The sequence below is a fragment of the Ictidomys tridecemlineatus genome, chromosome 11, assembly GCF_052094955.1.
Source record: "Ictidomys tridecemlineatus isolate mIctTri1 chromosome 11, mIctTri1.hap1, whole genome shotgun sequence".
Classification (NCBI taxonomy): Eukaryota; Metazoa; Chordata; class Mammalia; order Rodentia; family Sciuridae; genus Ictidomys; species Ictidomys tridecemlineatus.
In genome coordinates this window covers 30608610-30627960 of record NC_135487.1, presented here as the reverse complement: position 1 = coordinate 30627960, position 19351 = coordinate 30608610, and the positions used below count along the sequence as shown (strand labels likewise).

At 38.5% G+C, this 19351-nt stretch overlaps 1 protein-coding gene across 2 annotated transcripts in view; it reads left to right on the top strand.

The window, feature by feature from the left end:
• Zmynd12 (zinc finger MYND-type containing 12) overlaps positions 1 to 19351 on the top strand; it is a 29005-nt gene that overhangs the window by 4308 nt on the left and 5346 nt on the right. For both annotated transcript variants that reach the window (XM_078026065.1, XM_078026064.1), the window contains exons 2-6: positions 6049 to 6190; positions 7387 to 7558; positions 14874 to 15043; positions 17290 to 17412; positions 18523 to 18634. In XM_078026065.1, the coding sequence (XP_077882191.1) occupies positions 6128 to 6190; positions 7387 to 7558; positions 14874 to 15043; positions 17290 to 17412; positions 18523 to 18634 (640 nt within the window). In that variant the 5' untranslated portion in view covers positions 6049 to 6127. The remainder of the gene's footprint in view (positions 1 to 6048; positions 6191 to 7386; positions 7559 to 14873; positions 15044 to 17289; positions 17413 to 18522; positions 18635 to 19351) is intronic.

Genomic DNA, 19351 nt, shown 5'->3' with positions numbered 1-19351 from the left:
TGCCCTATGTTGACTTGCAGGGGTAAGACAAATGAATTAAGAGAAAACTCAAATACGTAAGCAAAGCTCACTGTATTTACAAAGGCAAGATATGTCAGTTGCTTTTACTAGAACAAAAGTTCATGCAGTTAAATAAGTTACCATTTCCATTGCTCACACGATTACTCAACAAGTCCTATTAAATAAAAACCCTGTGGAATTTAGCTATTTCTATATCCTGGTTATTAAGTGCTTTTATTGATCTGTTTACAATAATTCTCTGTCCTCTAGAAAACTTTTAAAGTGGCTTCTGACATTTCTATGGTATCAGTCAGAGTTAATAAAGAAAACACTCAATTGTATTTCTGTTGTCCCAGGAGAAAGGAAAGTGAGAGGGTGCTTGCAGTCACGTATTTTCTATGGCTGCTTTTGTGCTACAACAGCAGGGTTTAGTAGTTGGAGCAGAGAGCACAGAGCTCTCTAAGTCTAAAATAGTTACTGTTTGGCACTTCACAGAAAAACTTTGGTGACCTCTTCCCTAGATTATTGGTACCTGTTTTGAAGTCTATAATGAACTCAAACTGTTAACTGTCTCACACTTAAGTGAAAATGTGTAATAGGCAGTAGAAATCAAAAACTCATGATTATAGGCATTTAACAACAGAGCCTCAAAGTACATGAAGTCCAGACTCACAACTGAAGGGAGAAACAGACAATTTAATAATAATAGTTGGAGATGTCAATTTCCCACTTTCAGTAATGAATAGAACTAGAGATACATCAGCAAGGAAATAGAAAACTTGAACAAAAACTATAAACCAACTAGACCTAACAGACCTCTGTAGAGCATCTTAAATAATAAAAGGATACACATTATTATTAAGTGCATATAGAACATTCTTCAGGATAGACTATATGTTAGGTCATAAAATAAATATCAATAAGTGTGTGAGGACTGAAGTTATACATAATTACAGTGGAATAAAATTAGTCATCAGTAATATAAAATTTGGTAAATTCACAAATATGTGGAAATAAAATACTAAAAAAAGTATGTCAAAGAAATCACTAGGGAAATTAGAAAATGCTCTGAGATGAGTGAAGACAAAAACAGCATATTAAATATAACAGATGAAGGCAAAACAGCAGTTAGTGGTTCCTAAAGATCTATAACAAGTAAAGAGATTTAGCCAGTAATTTAAAAAATTCCCACACGTAAAAAGCTAAAGAACAGATCACTTCATTAGTGAATCCTTCAAATGTTTAAAGAATTAACACTGACTTTCACAAATTCTTCAAGAATATGGAGGAGGAAATAATTCCTAATTCATTCTATAAGACCAGTATTATCCTAATAACAAAACCAAATAAAGATGTCACAAGAAAACTACAGACCAGTACCCTTTATGAATATACATATAAAAACCCACCATAAAGTTTTAGCAAACCATATCCAGCACTATATAAGAAGGTTTATACATCATGACCAAGTGGGATTTATTCTAGGAATTCAAGACTGATTCACCATACAAATACCAATCAGTGTAATACACTATATTAATACTAAATTAATTAATACTAAAATCATCTGATTATCTCAATAGATGCAGAAAAAGCATTTGACAAAATCTAACACCTATTATGATAAAAACATTTAAACTGGAAGTGAAAGGGAACTTCTATTTACTTGGTAAGGAGAAACTGAAAAAACCATCGAGAAAAACAGAGCTAAGGTTATACTTAATGGTCAGAGACTGAAAGCTTTCCCCCCTAAGAACAAAAAGGAGACAAGGATGTTGCTTTCAGGACTCTAGTCAACTTTGTACTAGAGGTTCTGGTAGGGGCAATTAGAATACAGTGAAATTAAAGATACCTAGCTTAGAAAGGAAAGAGAGAAACTAGTTTGCAGATGACATGACCTGCTTATGATGGTTAGTTTTATGCATCAACCTGACTGAGGCAAGAGGATGCACAAATAGTTAGTAAAACAATATTTCTAGATGTGTCTGTGAAAGACTAGCATTTGAATTAATAGACTAAATAAAGGTCACCCTCACCAATTTGTGTGGAGATCATCCAGTCTACTGAGGGCCCAAATAGAACTTAAAAAAGCATCCTCTTTTGTTTACTCCATCTGCTGCCCAAGAACCTCCTAGTTCTTGGACTCTGAAACTTATACCAGCAGGCATTCTCTTTCCTCCCCTCCTTCTAGTTCTCAGGCCTTCAGACTTAGATTGAGGTGCAACATGAGTTTTTTGGTTCTCCAGCTAGCAGACAGCGGATTGTGGTACTTCTTAGACTCTGTATCACTTGAGCCAATTCTCACAGTAAATACATATTTATTCTATAAACACCCGTACATGCTTGTCTATAAAAACCCCTAAAGAACTTACAAAAGTATTATTACATATAATAAATGAACACCAAGGTTGTAGCATATAAGATCAATATACAAAAATCAGTTATATTTCTATACATTGGCAATGAACAATCTGAAAATGAAATTAGGAAAGTCATTCCAGTCATAATAGTTCCCTGGAATAAATTTAACCAAAATAGTACAAGACTATACACTGAAAACTACAAAACATTATTGAAAAAATTACAAAGACCTAAACAAACAAAAAAATGTTCTGTATTTATTAAATGGAAGAATTGTGATCCTTATCAAAATCCCAACTGCCTGGGGCTGGTGTTGTAGCTCAGTGGTTGAGCACTTGCCTCATGTGTGAGGCACTGGGTTCAATCCTTAGCAACATATAAAAATAAATAAATAAATAAAATATTTTACAACTAAAAAAAACTATTAAAAAAAAATTCCCAACTGCCATTGTTGCAGAAAATGGACTGGCTGGCTAAAATTTCTCTGGAATGCAAAGGACGAACAATAACCGAAACTTAATAAAGAAGAAAGAAAAGTGTGTATTTTAAAAGAATCATTTTTCAGTTTCAATATTTGCTATGAAGCTATAGTGATGAAGACATATAAGTCAATGGTACAGAATTGAGAATTCAGAAAAAAAGCCCAAACGTCTATGTTCAGCTGGATTTCAACAAGTGCCAAGACCATTCAGTGGGGGAAAAGTATGGTTCTTCAACAAATGGCACCAAGACAAGTGGATGTCCATGTATAAAAGAATGAATTTGAACCCCTATCTTATGCCATAAACAAAAAGACCTAAATGTAAGAGCTTGTAAATCTGTGTGATATTGGATTAGGCAATGGTTTCTTATATATGAACTCAAAACCACAAGAAACCAAAGAAAAATAGTTGAACATCATTAAAATTAAAAACTTGGGTACATCAGAGAACACCATCAAGAAAGTGAAAAGGTGACCCATAAAATGGGAGAAAATATATGCAAATCATGTATTTGGTAAGGATCTAATATCTAGAGTATTTAAAGAACTCTTAAAACTCAATAATAAAATACAATAGGCTTGATTCTACAAAAGGGCAAAGGGGGTTTTTTTGGTGGTTTTTTGTTTTGTTTTTGTTTGGTACCAGGGATTGACTCTTGGGCACTTTACCATAGAGCTTTTTATTTTTTATTTTGACACAAGGTCTCACTAAGTCACTGAAGGTCATGCTAAGTTGCTGAGGTTGGCCCTGAACTTGTGATTGTCCTGCCTCAGCCTCCCAGTAGCTAGGATTAGAGGTGTGCACCACTAAACTTGGCTTGGGCAAAGGATTTGAATAAACATTCTACCAAAGACAATATAAAAAATGGCCAGTTAACATATGAAAAGATTCTCAATATCATTAGTCATTTGGGAAATGCAAATCAAACCCACTGGATACTACTTCACAACCAGTAGGATGGCTACAATAAAAAAGACAAAGGGGGCTGGGGATGTGGCTCACCGTTAGAGCTCTCACTTAGCATGGGCAAGGCCCTGGGTTGGATCCTTAGCACCATATAAAAATAAATACGTAAAATAAAAGCATTGTGTCCAACTACAACTAAAAAAATTAAAAAAAAAAAGATAAAGGGGCTAGAGATATAGCTCTGTGGAAGAGCACTTGCCTGGTATGTGTAAGGCCCTTGGTTTGATCCCAGCACTCTACCCCAAAAGTGTTGGTATGGCCCTGAGGTTGTGTCTCAGTGGTTGAGCACTTGCCTAGCATGTTCAAGGGCCTAGGTTTGATCCTTGATACCATATAAAAATAAATAAATAAAATAAAGGTATTGTGTCCAACTACAACTAAAAAATAAATATTAGAAAGAAAGTGTTAGTATGGGTGCAGAGAAATTGGTACTCTCATACATTGTGGCAGAAATATAAAATGGAGCAACAACTACTTAAAACAGTTTGGCAGTTCTTCAAAAAGTTAAACGGTTACCATAAAACTCAGCTATTCCATTCATAGCCGTATTCCCAAGAAGTTGAAAACATGTTCATACAAAAACATGTACACAAATGTTCATAACAGCATTATCTATAATAACAAAAAAGTGGAAACAACCTATGTAACTACAAAATGATGAATGAATAAACAACATATATATCCACACAGTGGAATATTTTCCCGCCATAAAAAGGAATAAAATACTTGCACATGCTACAACATGGCTGAACCTTGAACACAATGTTCTAAGAAGGCAGACACTAAAGGACATTTAATGTCTGTTTCCACTAATATGCAATATTGAGAATAGGCTAATTCAGAGAAATAGTAGTAGATTAGTGGTTGCTGGGCATCAGTATGAGGAAGGACGAATGGGAATGACTATTAACAAGTACAGAGTGGGTTTTTTGGACAATTCAAATGTCCTGGAATTACATAGGGTGATAATTACACAACTTTGAATACAGTAAACACACTAAATTATATACTTCAAAATAGTGAATTTTATGGTGTATGAACTATATTACAATTTAAAAAGTGAAATAAAAAACACTTGGAAAAAAGGATCAAAATTGGATAATAGACTGGGAGTTATTCAAAGAGGCAATTCATGGGAATGGATACTCCATAGGGATGCTGTCTAGTTTCTGCAGTATTCTATGCTGTTCTGTTTCTATGCTATCCAACTGAGTGTTTAAAAATAATAAGAATAAAAAGTGAGAAAAGTTGTAAGCCAAACTGTCACAGTGCTTCTTTCTAGAGGGCTAAAAAAATACTGATTTGGAATATAGGGTTATATATTGATAGCTCCCTACCTTTAAAATGGTAATAACAGGGGCTGGGAATGTGGCTCAGGCGGTAGCGCATTTGTCTGGCATGCGTGCGGCCTGGGTTCGATCCTCAGCACCACATACAACAAAGATGTTGTGTTCGCCGAGAACTAAGAAATAAATATTAAAAGTTAAAAAAAAATAAAATAAAATGGTAGTAACAGATTTTATTTTGCTTTCAAAGAGTCAAATAATTGCATGCAAGACCATGTGTTGCACCACTGGGGTTGTGGGGGGTGGGCATTCACAGTGACGTCTATGTGATCAGCCTCCTGGCACACAGAAGACAGTGCCGGTGGTTCTCATCCAAGCCATGGTGACATCAGAGGTAGGAAAACATTTTTGTAAAGTTGTCTCTTAAGGTCTCATCAAATATAAATTCCTTTCATTTTCCCAAGATAAAGACCCTCAAATCCATCAACTTTGGTGTTCAGACAAAGTGACCTTAAAACAATGTAGAATTAAAGTTGTCTTTGTTGTTATTAACGAGGCAGAATAGCCACAGCATCTCTGTGTGACTTTGGGGTGTGAAAATGTGACTGCAGAAAAGATCTTCTCCAATTTGCCCTCTCCAACTCCAACAGTTTATTTTTTTTTTAAGTTGTAAATGGACCCAATATCTTTATTTATTTTTATATGGTACTGAGGATCAAACCCAGTGCCTCACATATGCAAGGCAAGTGCTCTACCAGTGAGCTACAGCCTCAGCCTACCCCAACAGTTTTTACACCATCAAATAACAATGTGAAAGAAAAGGGATTTGTGTTTCAGAAACAGCTTTGGGCTTTCTGTCTAGTTTGTTTTGGGCTTACTTTTCTGGTGTTTAGGACTAGACCAGTAGAAAGGCCAAAGATAAAGATAATAAAGCCCATTATTTTTGTTGTCAGTGGTGTGGTGCATCAAAAAGCTGACTGGAATAGCATCCATGAGAAGATATGTCAGCTCCTGATTCCATTACGCACTACCATGCCCTTCTATAACTCAGAGGAAGAACGGCAGCACGGCTTGCAGCAGCTACAGCAGCGACAGGTAGGTCCTATAGGACTATTTCAGGGTTAGCTCACGGGTGTAGTGAAACTACTACCTGCAAGGGCCAAACTGTGTGGGGATCACTAAATTGTAACCTTGGTTAGAAGAGAAAATTTGTTTTACATGTGTAAGTCCTTAATCCCATTCAGTCAATTGTTTTTCACATCTCTATTGAACGTTTGCTAGATTAGTTTGCTAGGGTGGCTATAACAAGATGCCACAGACTAAGTGGCCCTTATTTTCTCAGAATTCTGGAGGCTGGAAGTCCAAGACTAATGTGTTGACTGGTTTGGTTTCTTCTGAGATCTCTCTTCCTGGCTTGTAGTTGGCCCCTGTCTTGCTATGTCCTTATATGGTCCTGTGTGAGCATTGTCCCTGTGTTTTTTTGTGTGTCCAATTTCCTCTTTTTATGAAGATACTGGTCAGATTGAGTTAAAGTGGATTCAATTTTAACTTAACTCTTCAAAGGCCATATCTCCAAATACCATGATACTCTAAGGTACTGGAGGTTAGGGCTTCAGTTCACTAACTTATGCGGGAACAGATCATTCACATACCAAGTATTGTGATAGTCTTAGCACAGTCAGCTGCTGCACAGAATAAATAAAGAAGAAGGGCAAAACTAGCTACTGTTATGACATTGATAATGTCTCAATTGTTATTTTAAAAAGCCATAATTGTCTAAAAACCAGGTTCATTGATTTTAATGTTACAATGCCTTGATAGTAACTTGAAGATAATGTTGAGTTAAAGTTGTTTCTGATATTAGCTAAACAGGATAATTCCAGAAGGAAAAATGAGATTTTTTTTTGAGAGAAATTCTCTGAAAATGAATTCAAATAGAAAGGCAGAAAGTTTGAGATCATCCTGAGATGTCTGTAGTTTTGGTAAGCTAAAGTTTTAATAAAACTATAAGAATAATATACATTTGTTCATCTAGTAGCTTTATATTGAATCCTCATATTTGCCAATCAGTGAACTAAGATGAAAAGACACTTGTTCCTGGGCCATGAGAAGCTCAGAGTTGCCTTTTTTCACTACCTATTTTGGATATCATGTCCATCTTAGTGCAGGCAGTCTCAATATGTACCTTCAATCAGTTCAAAGGATGTTGGCCTTATCTCCAGGGGTATCTACATACACTTTTGCCTTTTACCTTTTGACTGGCTGAGACAGTCTATTTCTATCTTCCACAGAAGCATTTGATTGAATTCTGCTACACTGTTGCCCAGAAGTATCTTTTTGAAAAAAAATATGCAGAAGCTGTTCCAGCAGCTTTGCATTCCCTTCGCTTCCGCAGGAGTGTGTACGGCCTGAGTTCAGTAGAGCTGGTGCCTGCTTACCTGCTATTGTCTGAGGCCAGCCTTGGTAAGTAGCACTGACCTAGAACCCCTGAAGCCCAAAAGGCTATGTTCAGTCTTGTCAATGATCACAGACTCCAGACTCGACAAAGCCTGATGTCTTACCCAAGACACCTTTTGTGGAATTCTTGAGCAGGGTTGCTGTGAAGTTTGACTTGAGGTGGGGAAGGAGATGCCACACTTAAGCCTACAGCTGACAGAAATCCCCTGAAGATAGCCTATGCAAAAGGAAGAAATTTAGCCAGGCTTGATGGTTATATCTTTAATTAATTAAATGGTTATGCCTTTAATTCCAGCTATTTGAGAGGCTGAGGCAGAAGGATCAAAAGTTTAAGGTCAGCCTCAACAACTTAGTGAGACCCTGCCTCAAAATAAAATTAAATTTAAAAAATGTACTGGGAATATAGCTCAGAGGGAGCTCCTGGGCTTAATTCCCAATATCACAAAAAAGGCGGGGGGAGATTTTGGGGGATGTTGGAGTGTCCTGAAGGAATTGAAGTTTCATGAGGTCTCGCAAGTGACCTGCACTGACGAGATGAGCTGGCTTCAAAAGAGCTGGCTGCAATATTAAGCTAAGAAACTGGCAAAACACAGAACACAGAAGTAATTCTCATGTTGAGGGTAGGACAGCTATGAGACCTTAAGGGTCAGCTTCCATGCTAGAAGGCCCTAGAAAGAGAGCGTGTACCCAGAATCTTTTTATTTTTACAGGGAGGACACACAAAAGAGTTTCTATAGAATGTTCTTCACCAAATGAGGTAGGGGATAAGGTTTTAAAGGGGGACTATCCAATCCCATTGGATAATGCCCAAGTCCAGAGCTGAAGCAAACTTCTTTGCCCAGCGAAGGAGAAAACCATTTGCTTCGCACAGCATGTGGCGTGCTTGGGATGCCAGACGGAAACCCCTTTTACTCAAGGATGAGAGGAGATGTTTAGCTCATGGGCAGAGCGGCCTCCCACAGTGAGTCACTAGAATTGGAAAACTATAAAAAAAACAGGCTGGTGCTTTCAGTTTTTCTCTCTTGGTCCTTGTTTCTTGTCTCTGTTTCTCTACTTTATTTTTTCTCTCTGCAGACCAGATTTTAATACCCTAAGTTTATTGCAGAAGATAGCTACCCCAAAATGTCAGATGTAGTTCTTAAATTTACATGTCTTCAAAGTTCAAGAAAGGTAATAGAAACTAATTAGCATCTGATTTCCAATTACAAGTTCCTAGAAGTTACAATTTTGTTTATCCTGTTTGAGTTTGGTATCTAACCTTGTTCTTTAGAGTCAGGTTTCCATGGTTCAGAGATAAAGGAAACCACTGCTATAAATAGGAGGAGGTGATTCTGAGAGTGGGGAGCACAGGCTTAGCAGATATCCACATACTGGCTTCTATAAGAGAATTAGCACTTGGAGAGGAATTAACATTCTTGAGCATCTACAGTGTTGGCACTGAACTATTACTTTGTGCAGCTAACCCTCATTTTATAAAAAATTTTAGTAAAACTGTTGGAAGTACAGTAGAAAGAACCCCACCCCACCCCATCCCATCCTCACTTTGCCATATAAGAATAAATTGCTGACGCGATGTCCTGTCTCTGGAATGCTTCAGCATATATTTCCTATAAAGACATTTTCTTACAGGACCACAATATAACTTCACCTACTGTCATCTACAAAGAAGCTTCTACTTAATATTTTTCCAATTTTCCCAATAACATTTTCATAGCAAAAAACATTAGAGAATCAGAAAAAGCTAAAATTAATTTGGTTGTCATATGTCTAAAGTCTTCATTCTGGAATAGTTTCTCAGTCTTTCTTTGACTTTGACACTTTTAAAGATTATGGGCCAATTATTTTATAAAGCATATTTTCATTTGGGTTTTTCTGTTTCCTCATGACTAGACTCAGGTTATGGATTGTGGCAGAAATATCAAAGAGATGACAATGTGTTCTTTCCCTCCTATAAGTTGGCATGCTTTTTCAAGTTTTCCATTACTAATGATGATCATTTCATTTTATTTGATTTTTATCATTATCAACAGCAATTGGAAAATATTAGACGGAAAATTCCAGGAATAAATAATTTAAAAGATTTAAATAAATTTTGTTATAGTTTATTATTATAATTATTCTGTTTTATCATTAGTTCTTGTTGTTTGTTTCTTTCTGTGCCTAATTTATAAATTAAACTTTACCATAGATATGTATGTATATATGGGGAAAAACCATATATAGGGCTAGGATTGTGGCTCAGTGGTGGAGCACTTGACTTGCATGTATGAGGCACTGGGTTTGATCCTCAACACCACATAAAAATAAAACCATCTACAATAAAAAATTTAAAAACATAATCTGTGTGTACATATATGTGTGCGTATAAGTATATATGTGTATATGTATATGTGTGTGTATGTGTGTGTGTGTGTATGAATGATTTGGTACTGCAGGTCTTGGAATATGTTCCCCACAGATAAGCGGAGGGTTACTGTAATAAAATGGCTGTTATTTTTAAGTCATTAAATTTTGGGCAGCAATAGCTAACTAGAACACTGGGTCTGCAAAGTTTTAGACTCACTTGTACCAGGTTATTCTGCAATCATCACATTTCTCCTAAATCTTTTTAGTCACCAGCCTATGGACAAAAATTCAAACACTTTAATTTAAAACTCTCAATTGGCTTTATTTTCAATTCTAGAATTAGGTAACACTTTATCCCATAAAGTAGAACAGATATTCCTGATATTCATTTTAATTACTTTATTAAGGTGATGTCTGCCAGGCTTCTTCTCTGTCATGTTATTCTTTCTCCCCTATATAATAAATGAGTTTGCAATTTTAGTTTTAATTGTATGGAGCTGTATGTTAAAGCCATATTCCTTATTAAACTTTCAATGCAGTCATATCAGTATACACTCCTGGTTTCCTATTTTATTCAGTGGGTTATAATACATTGCTGCTATTAATTTGGTCCTCAAACTGTTCCCAGTTTGACCAGTGGCAGCTCCCACTCAAGCTGTCTTCTGAGTCTCCTTGGCACATCCCCATGGTTGTTTGATCATTTTCTGGAACATATCTCCAAGCATCCCTGTTTTCCCTTCATGGAAACTGAAATGTGAAAACCAAGAACTGTGCACTGTACTGCCTGATACAGGGGTCTTGCTGCTCCCAGGCCATTTCAGTGGACAGAGTTAAAGAACATGTGTAAACATAGATGACCATGAGCCTATGCCAGTATGTCCAAATCCTGTACCATACCACACACAGGCTTCCACCTAATTTTCTCCCATTCTGCATTTGTAGTGCCTTTCTGGCAGTGAGAAAGCCAGATTCCATTTTTACTAATCTATTTATATATTTAATCAGCCTCCTCCCTATATGAACCAGTCCTCCATATCCAACCCTATCCCTTCCTCCTTGCAGATGTCCTGCTCTACCTCCATGAGCTCTGACTCTTCATTCTGTGTTGGTTCTTCTTCCTGCATACCCTCCTCACTCTTTGGGCTCTCAACCCCTGTTTACCTACAGGAATGCCTCCTTACCCCAGTCAGGTCTGTCCTTCCTAGGGAAAAGAGCTTTGGACAAAGTAATACAACCCAGGTTCTGTGAATGTGTGACACTGACTAGCTGTGGGATTTTGGGAAAGTCAACCTGGCCCAAGTCCATCACCTTTCATCTGGACTACTACTCACTGATCTCCCCACATCTTCTCTGGCCTCCTTCCAATCTAATCTCCACACAAAAATGTGATCAGATCACTCCCCTAAAGCAACTTATAAAGCCCTGCTTGTTCTAGCCCTTAGAGAATTCTCTCACCTCCATTCTCTTACCTTATCTCTCCCTCTCTTCCTATATTGCCTTCTCTCAATTCCTCAGAGGTGTGGAGTTGTTTCCTTGTTCTGGAAGTCTCTTCTCTAACCATTCCCTGTACTTGTCCTCCTTTCCCCTTCATCCAATTAACTCCTACTCAAACTTCAGGTCTCAGCTGAAAGTTACTAACCCCTTGTCTAGAAGCCTTCCCCAGGGCCCCAGACTTAGTTGGTTGGGTCTATTTAATACACTCACTTAGAAACCTCCTCCTGTTTGTTGAGCACTTACTCCACTGATAGGTGTATATCATTGTGAGATTATTTAATCAATGTCTCTCTCTCTCTCCTGGACTTGACTGTAAGCTCAGGGAGAACTGGTTCTGTGCCTGTTCTAACTCATCATGTCTTCACACTTAGCAGAGTACTTAGGACAGTGAAGGTATTAAAAAACTGCTGTCATGGTACCTGGCACCTAGGCAGCACTGTGTAAGCATTTGTTGAATCTGAGTCCTTGTCACAGGATTGCTTTGGGGTTAAGTGAGTTCATAGGTAATGAATGTGACAGTGCTCTGAAAACTGGAGAGTGCTGTTGAAATGGAAATTTCACAACTGCACCAGGTCACTGATTTAAAACCTTGCCAACTGTAGTAAGCAGCTTTCTGTTGCTGTGACAAATACCTGAGAAATCCATGTAAAGTGGGGAAATGTTTATTTTGATTCACAGTTTCAGAGCTTTCAGTTCATGGTCACTTGGTCTGGTTGCTATCAGGTCTGCAGTGAGGGAGTACATAGCAGCAGAAGCATGTGGCAGAGGAAAGCTGCTCACCTCCTGGCAGCCAGAGAGAAAGGGGGGGCTGGGGACAAGATATGCCCCCAGTGACCTAATTCCTTCAATGAGGCCCCAACTCCTATAGTTTGTACCCCCTCACAATCACGATCAGTTGAGGATCAAGCCTTCAATCGAGGAGCCTTTTGAGGACATTCCAAATCCAAACCTTAATGCCAATGCTTTTGAGACAGTAAATAAGTCACAACATTCAGGCACATGCTTCTTTCCCAACCTAGAGATTCCTCCAGACTGAATTGGAAAATTAGCAGATATTCAGCCATTTCTTCTTTTTTTTCTCTCCTTTCTTCCTTTCTTTTTCTTATCTATTTCTTCTTCCTCCTCCTCCTCCCCTCCTTCCCCTTTCTCCTCATCCTTCTTTTTATTTTAATCAACTAGAAAAGGCATTTTCAGTAACACTTGAAGGGGAGGCCACCCTACCCATCTCCTGACACTGTTGTCAGTGCTTTGGGAACAGGAGAAGCTGGGTTCAGATCTCTGCTCTTTCTTTACTGGTTTGATGATTCTAGGCAAAGAGCTCTTCCTGACCTCAGGGTTGACTTTTATTCACACTTCAGATATGTGCTTAGAGGGAAAGAATAGTCACAGAGACATTAGGCCCAAGAGGAAGGACAGAACGGAAGGTCGGTATATGAGAGGTTCATATCTTCACCTCCTACCCCTTTATTGGTGCCATCTCTGCTGCAGCATGCATCACATAAAACACTCCACACCTGGAGCACGCATCCTGCTCCACAGAATGCTGTCACAGTACTTTCTAATCAGTTCGAACAGCCTTTCTAGGAGGCAAGCAGGCAGACAGGCAGCTGTTATATATCTTTGTAGCTAAACAAAAAGCTTTAAGTGTGAAGGGTATCTGAATACCAGAAATAATGGTAACTTTCTTTTCTCTCACCTTCTGCATTACTTAGTGAGGGTGTGTTGACCATTCTGCCCTCAGTGCCCCTCTTATATCTGCTCCATGTCCATTCACTGCTGTGGCTCAGGCTTTTTTTTTTTTTTTTGGTCTGAACTATTTCAAAAATCTTCTATTGAATCTTCTACCTTTCATCCTCCCTTTTGGTCCCTCCTCTACTTTGGTTTCAGATCGTTCTAAATCTAAATCCAATTCTTTCTTTCTTTCTGAAAATCTTCTCATTTTGTCCCCATGCATCAAGTTTCTTGGCATGACTTCCTAAGCCCACAATACTCTGCCCGTGTGCAGCTGCTTCTTGACCTCATTCCTGCCACCCCATATTTTGCACCCTGTGCTCTTGGCTCACAGACCTGCAGTTCTCCAAACATAACCCACTATTTCCGATCTCCATGACTCAGCGTATGCTGTTACCCTGCCTGGGATGCCCTCTCTCACTCTCTTATCTAGGTGGGAAACTTCATCCTACAACCTTGCTCAGCTCAGTGGACCCTGCTTCTCCCTATTCCATTGTCCCTCTCCATCTCATTCCTAGAAGTAAACATTTCTTATTCTGTGCCACTTTCAAACCTTATGTTCCACCATCACATGTGTACTGTATTACAAATATGTGTTTTCATTTTGCACATGCCTTTCCCTAGCCCATCTGTGAATTTTTCAAGGGTAATAGCTTTGATTCATCTTTGAATTCTTGAGAACTTTTTTTGGAGGTTCTAGCAGGGGAGCACAGCTACTCATATACCCTTGACTGAAGAACAGTCCTCCTCTATTGGCAAAGATCATCCTGAATTCTTATTACTCAAGTAAGGTGTGACACATAAAAGGTATTCAATTTGCATAAGTATTATTTTTTGAAATTGAGATATAATTTACATACTATAAAATTTACCCTTTTTAAAAATATTTACTTTTTAGTTATAGGTATACACAATATCTTTATTTTTATTTTTACATGGTGCTGAGGATCAAACCCAGTGCTTCACACATGGTAGGCAAGCGCTGTACCTCTGGGCCACAACCCCAGCCCAAAATTCACCCTTTTAAGGTACAATTCAGTGGTTTTAGTATATTTATAAGGTTGTGTGACTATCACCACTATCTAATTCCAGAACAACTTCATCCTTCAAAGAAACCCGGTAACTGCTAGCAGTTATTTCCCTGTTAGCCATTCCAGCCCCCCCCTTGTGTCCCTAATCCCTACAAATTCACTTTCTATCTAAATGGATTTGCCTATTGTAGACATTTCATATAAATGATATATAATATGTGGCTTTTGGTGTCTAACTTCTTTCTCTCAGTATAATGTCTTCAAGGTTCATCTACATTGTAGAATATATCAATACCTTTTTCTGGCTAAATAATATTCCACTGGTAGACATGGTTATATCACGTTGCTCATCTACTCATAAAATGATGGATGTTTAAGTTGTTTCTGTGGAGGTTTTGGCTGTTCTAAATAGGCTGCTGAGAGTATTCATGTGCAGAGTTTTGTGTGTCAATAAATATTTGAACCAATGAACAAATGAATGTATGGTGAATCTTACTTCTTCATATGTTTTCTTCTTTTTTTAAAAAATTATTATTATTTCTTTTAGTTGTAGATGGACACAATATCTTAATTTATTTATTTTTTACCGGGTGATGAGGATCAAACCTAGTACCTCACACATGTGATGCAAGTGCTCTACCACTGAGCCACAACCCCAGCCCCTCATGTGCTCTTTTCATCATGTGTTCTTTGTAACCTTCTTTACTGCTTTTGGGCAGGTATGGGCCGGATTGTTCAGGCTGAAGAATACCTATCCCAAGCCCAGTGGACAGTCCTCAAGTCAACTGACTGTCAAAATGCAACACAGTCATTACTGCATCGGAACCTGGGACTTCTCTACATAGCCAAGAAGAACTATGAGGAAGCCCGATATCATCTGGCCAATGATGTAAACAAGTTAAATTATAACACCTGGATGTTTCCAAGAAAAGCTCTGTTCAGTTTTTTTTTGTTGTTGTTGTTTGTTTGTTTTTATACTAAGCATTTCTCGAAACTTTTTGTTTGAGAATGCCTTTTGGTGGCTGTTAGCAAGAATACATCTAATGGCCTGAATTTAAACCTTTCTACTTCCTGGCCATGCCACCATTGCCAGGTTAGATCTTCCCTGAGCCTCAATTGCTCTGAGAATAATAAGTGGGGATAGACTGATTCCTGATTAAGAGAAAAGCTTTGCTCCTAGTCCCAACTCTATTGTTTCGCTACCCTCACAGTCTGGGACAATTTACTTTACCTTTTTTATTGCTTACAAGACAAAAAAAAAAGTCTCTTCCACATTGGGTCATTGCAAAGATTAATAATAGAACAATATGTGTGCAGTACTTTGGCTATTTTTAAAAATAACACTGTCTACTTCAGAGTGTGGTTATTAAATTTAAATGAGCTAGATCTATAAGAAAGCACTTATAAACTATAAAACTCTATGAATGTTAGATAGGATAATGAGGATGATAACCAAGCTGTTCTTCCAAAATTATGAGATTCCCATTAGGATTTTAGTATTGGAAAATATTACAAGAGAGGAGTTCCTGAGCCTGAAATCTGGGTTAGGTTGGGGCAAATTGCACTTTCCATGTAGGTTAGTTCTTTCTTTAGCCTTCTCCAGCAGGCAACGCTCCCTCTGGTTGCATGCCACTGCACAGTACCCATAAATTCATTCTGATGCTGGTTATTTCCAATACTCTAAATTTGTCCTTGGCCCTGGGAGGATGACCTCCATGAAGTATACAACCCAGACCCCATTGCTGTCTGGTTTGGGATGAGTTTGGAGAATGGGAAGCAGAGCAGGGGAGTGGAGGGTGTGAGAGAGATTGGGGTATTTATATTCTCTGCTGCCTTCCTGCCCCACTTTGCTCTGGCAGGGCAGTCAGTGTTCCCCTGTGGCCACAGTGGCTTATCAAGGGACCTTCTTCCATAGTGCTAGCACTGGCTGGGGTTACCCCTGTTTTCTACCCCTGGTTTTTGAACTGTAAGGATGATAATGGTTTCTTGCTGTTGGTTGTCCTTAATGCTTCACTAGCCCTTTCACATCTCAAATATTTTTTCTACTAGACTATCTTCAGGCAATCCTTTTGAGGGTAACATCATTTCATCCTGGTCCCCCGACCCATGTAATCATCCTTTGAGCTTTTTCTCTATCCTCCACATCCTCCAATGAATTAAGCAGAGGCACATTCTATCTTGAGCTGGGCCACCCAGTTATGAATTATGTCAAACACACATTCTTTAGCCTAGCTTTTTTTTCCTCTTAACCCATTTTATTGATATATACCATAAAATTCACCCATTTTAAGTGTGCAGTTCAATGATTTTTAGTACATATTCAGAACTGTGCAGCTATCAGCACAATTGAGTTTTGGAACATTTCCATCACCCTCAAGAAATCCCTTATATCCATTTGCAGTCATTTCTCATTCCCACTCCAGGCCCAGGCAACCACTTTTTTATTCCTTAGATTTGTCTTTTCTAGACATTTTATATAAACAGAATCACAAATAGAACTCAAATCTGACTTCTTTCACCTTGCATAATCAGTTTGGATTCATCCTTTTTTTTTTTTTTTTTTTTTTTGCTGAGAAGTCGTCCCTCATCTTGGGTAGTCCACAGTTTTGTTTATCCATTCATCATTTGATGGGACATTTCAGATGTTTCTCTTTTGGGCTATAACGAATAATGTTGCCAAAACATTTGTGTACAAATCTTCATGTGGACACATATTCTCAATTCTCTTGGGTAGGTACCTAGAAGAGGAATTGCTGGATCATATAGTAACTCTATGCTTAACCTCTCGAGGAGCTGCCAAACATTCCCACCAGCAACATGTGAAGGTTTCGTTTTTCTCCTCATCATCACCAGCACTTGTGGTTTTCTGGGTTTTTGATTATAGCCATCCTACTGGCATGAAGTAGTATCTCATATGGTTTTATTTTGCATTTCTCTAATGACTGTCAATCTTAAGCATCTTTTATGTGTGTTTATTAGCTATCTACATATCTTTCTGGAGAAATTTCTAGATTCTAAACCCATTTTGACATTGGATTATTTTAAAAATTCTTTCTGTGTATTCTGGATATAGGATCTTTATCTAACATGATTTGCAGAGGAATTCCAGCATTCTCATTTCTCCTCCTGCAATAGATTTATTTTGCCAGTTGTGCATTTGGAACAGAGGACATCAGGACCTCAGGAGGCTACTTCCACTTGGCTAATACCTTCTATGATCTTCAAAAAGTGGACCTAGCAGACACATTGTACACTAAGGTGAGCTAGAGAATGTGGGAACTGAACCTTGACATTTAGGCCAGGTATATTACAACTGGTGTAAGACCATTTGTGAGAAACATACCATAAAGAGAGGCTCAGAGAAATAAAGGGTTTTGCCCAAGGTTACATAGCCTGATACACCAAAATAGATTAATCCCTGGCAAATAATAAATGATAGTCCTAAGAACCAGAACTTAAGAGGTTCTCTCTCACCCAATGGGAGCAAACTAATTTGGGTGTATTGAGGTGTGTGACAGAGAAGAGCTTTATAAGGGACATTTATTGCTGCAAGGTCCTGTCAAAAGATCAAAGAACTTGAAAGTAGCCAGGCATGGTGGCGCATGCTTGTCATCCCAGTTATTTGGGAGGCTGAGGCGGGAGGATCACAAGGTCAAGGCCAGCCTGGACTTAACAACACCTGTCCAAAATTTAAATTTTAAAAAGGGATAGGCATGTGGCTCAGTGGTGAGTGCTTGCCTAGCATGCACAAGACCCTTGGTTAAATCCCCAACACACACACAAAAAAAACACTCACAAAAACTGTTTCCAATATATTAAGATATCATTTAAGTTCATTCAGTACCACCTCATTTAGCCTAGCAACTGTTTCTGTGTGTGATATAGGCTCTCATGTTGTGACTCTTGATTCATACTTTAGACCCAATTCTTTAAAAGGCATTTTGGTATAGCTAAAAAGCCAAGAGTTTTGGAGTCAGACAGACCTGGGTTTAAATCCAGGACATGCCACTTAACAGCTCTTCCCAAAAGTCCAGTGTGCTCATAGCTTCTCTGAGCCTCAGTTTATTTACACATAAAATGGAAATAATAAGAATATTACCTCAATTATTGTTGTGAGGATATAAGTGTTTAAGGTTGTTTGTGTCCTGTGAATAGTAGCTATTGTTATCAGATCCCACAGGATTGCTCTAGATGTGCCCATTGCAGCCCATCCCTGAACACATTAATTTGGCTAGGGCTTTTTGGGTTCCTAGGGCTCCCTTTGCCCCCAACTCAGGAACTCTGGTCCCATGTGCTGCATTCATATCTGGCTGATCTAATAGCTGAGGTCTGGCTCCCTTGTCTGATAGCCATCTTCTTTTCTAACAGGTCTCAAAGATCTGGCATAAATATTTGAATGAACACTATCAAGTCCTCTCACAGGCTCATGTAGAACAAGCAGACTTACTGCGCAAACGATTTGTGAATGACACTGGCTTGGGTAAGTGTTAGTTCACTCTAGGAAGCAGAGCCATGACCTCATCCTACCTAATCACAGGCCTTACACCTAACAGGGAGAGTAGCTGTTCCCATCATGGGGCATATCAGTGCCACCTTCGCATTTTACTGATGGGGAAAACCGAGCTTTTACTAGGGCTGGGAAGAATTCAGATCCTTCTTATGCATAGCCCTTAGGGAATAAATATGGGACAGATTTAGAGGCATAAAAGACCCTGAAGAGCATCCATTTCTTCTATATTATCCCTCCAGGGAACATAAGCCATGAGATAGTCTCTACATAGTTTAACCAGGCAGGCAGCACCTATCTGTAATTCCAGCTACACTGGAGGCTGAGGCAGGAGGATCTCAAGTCTGAGGCCAGCCTTAGCAGCTTAGCAAGATCCTGTCACAAAATGAAATAAAAGGCTGGGGGTGTTAGCCTGGAACTAAAGCACCACTGGATTCAATCTCCAGTATATAAAAAAAAAACGTTGCATTACTAATTAATTCTGATGTCTCACATTCATTTCTCCTTTACACAACAGTGAGTTCCTCTGAAGCAGGGCTAGATTTGATTCATGTCTATCCCTAGGCTCAGCAAAGGACTGAGTGTTGAGAGCACTGTACAATATCATGCCCTCTGAGATAATAGACAATGCTCAAAAGAGTCATTCAGTACAGTGGGTGATACAGAGCCTATGTGCAATAACAAAGAACA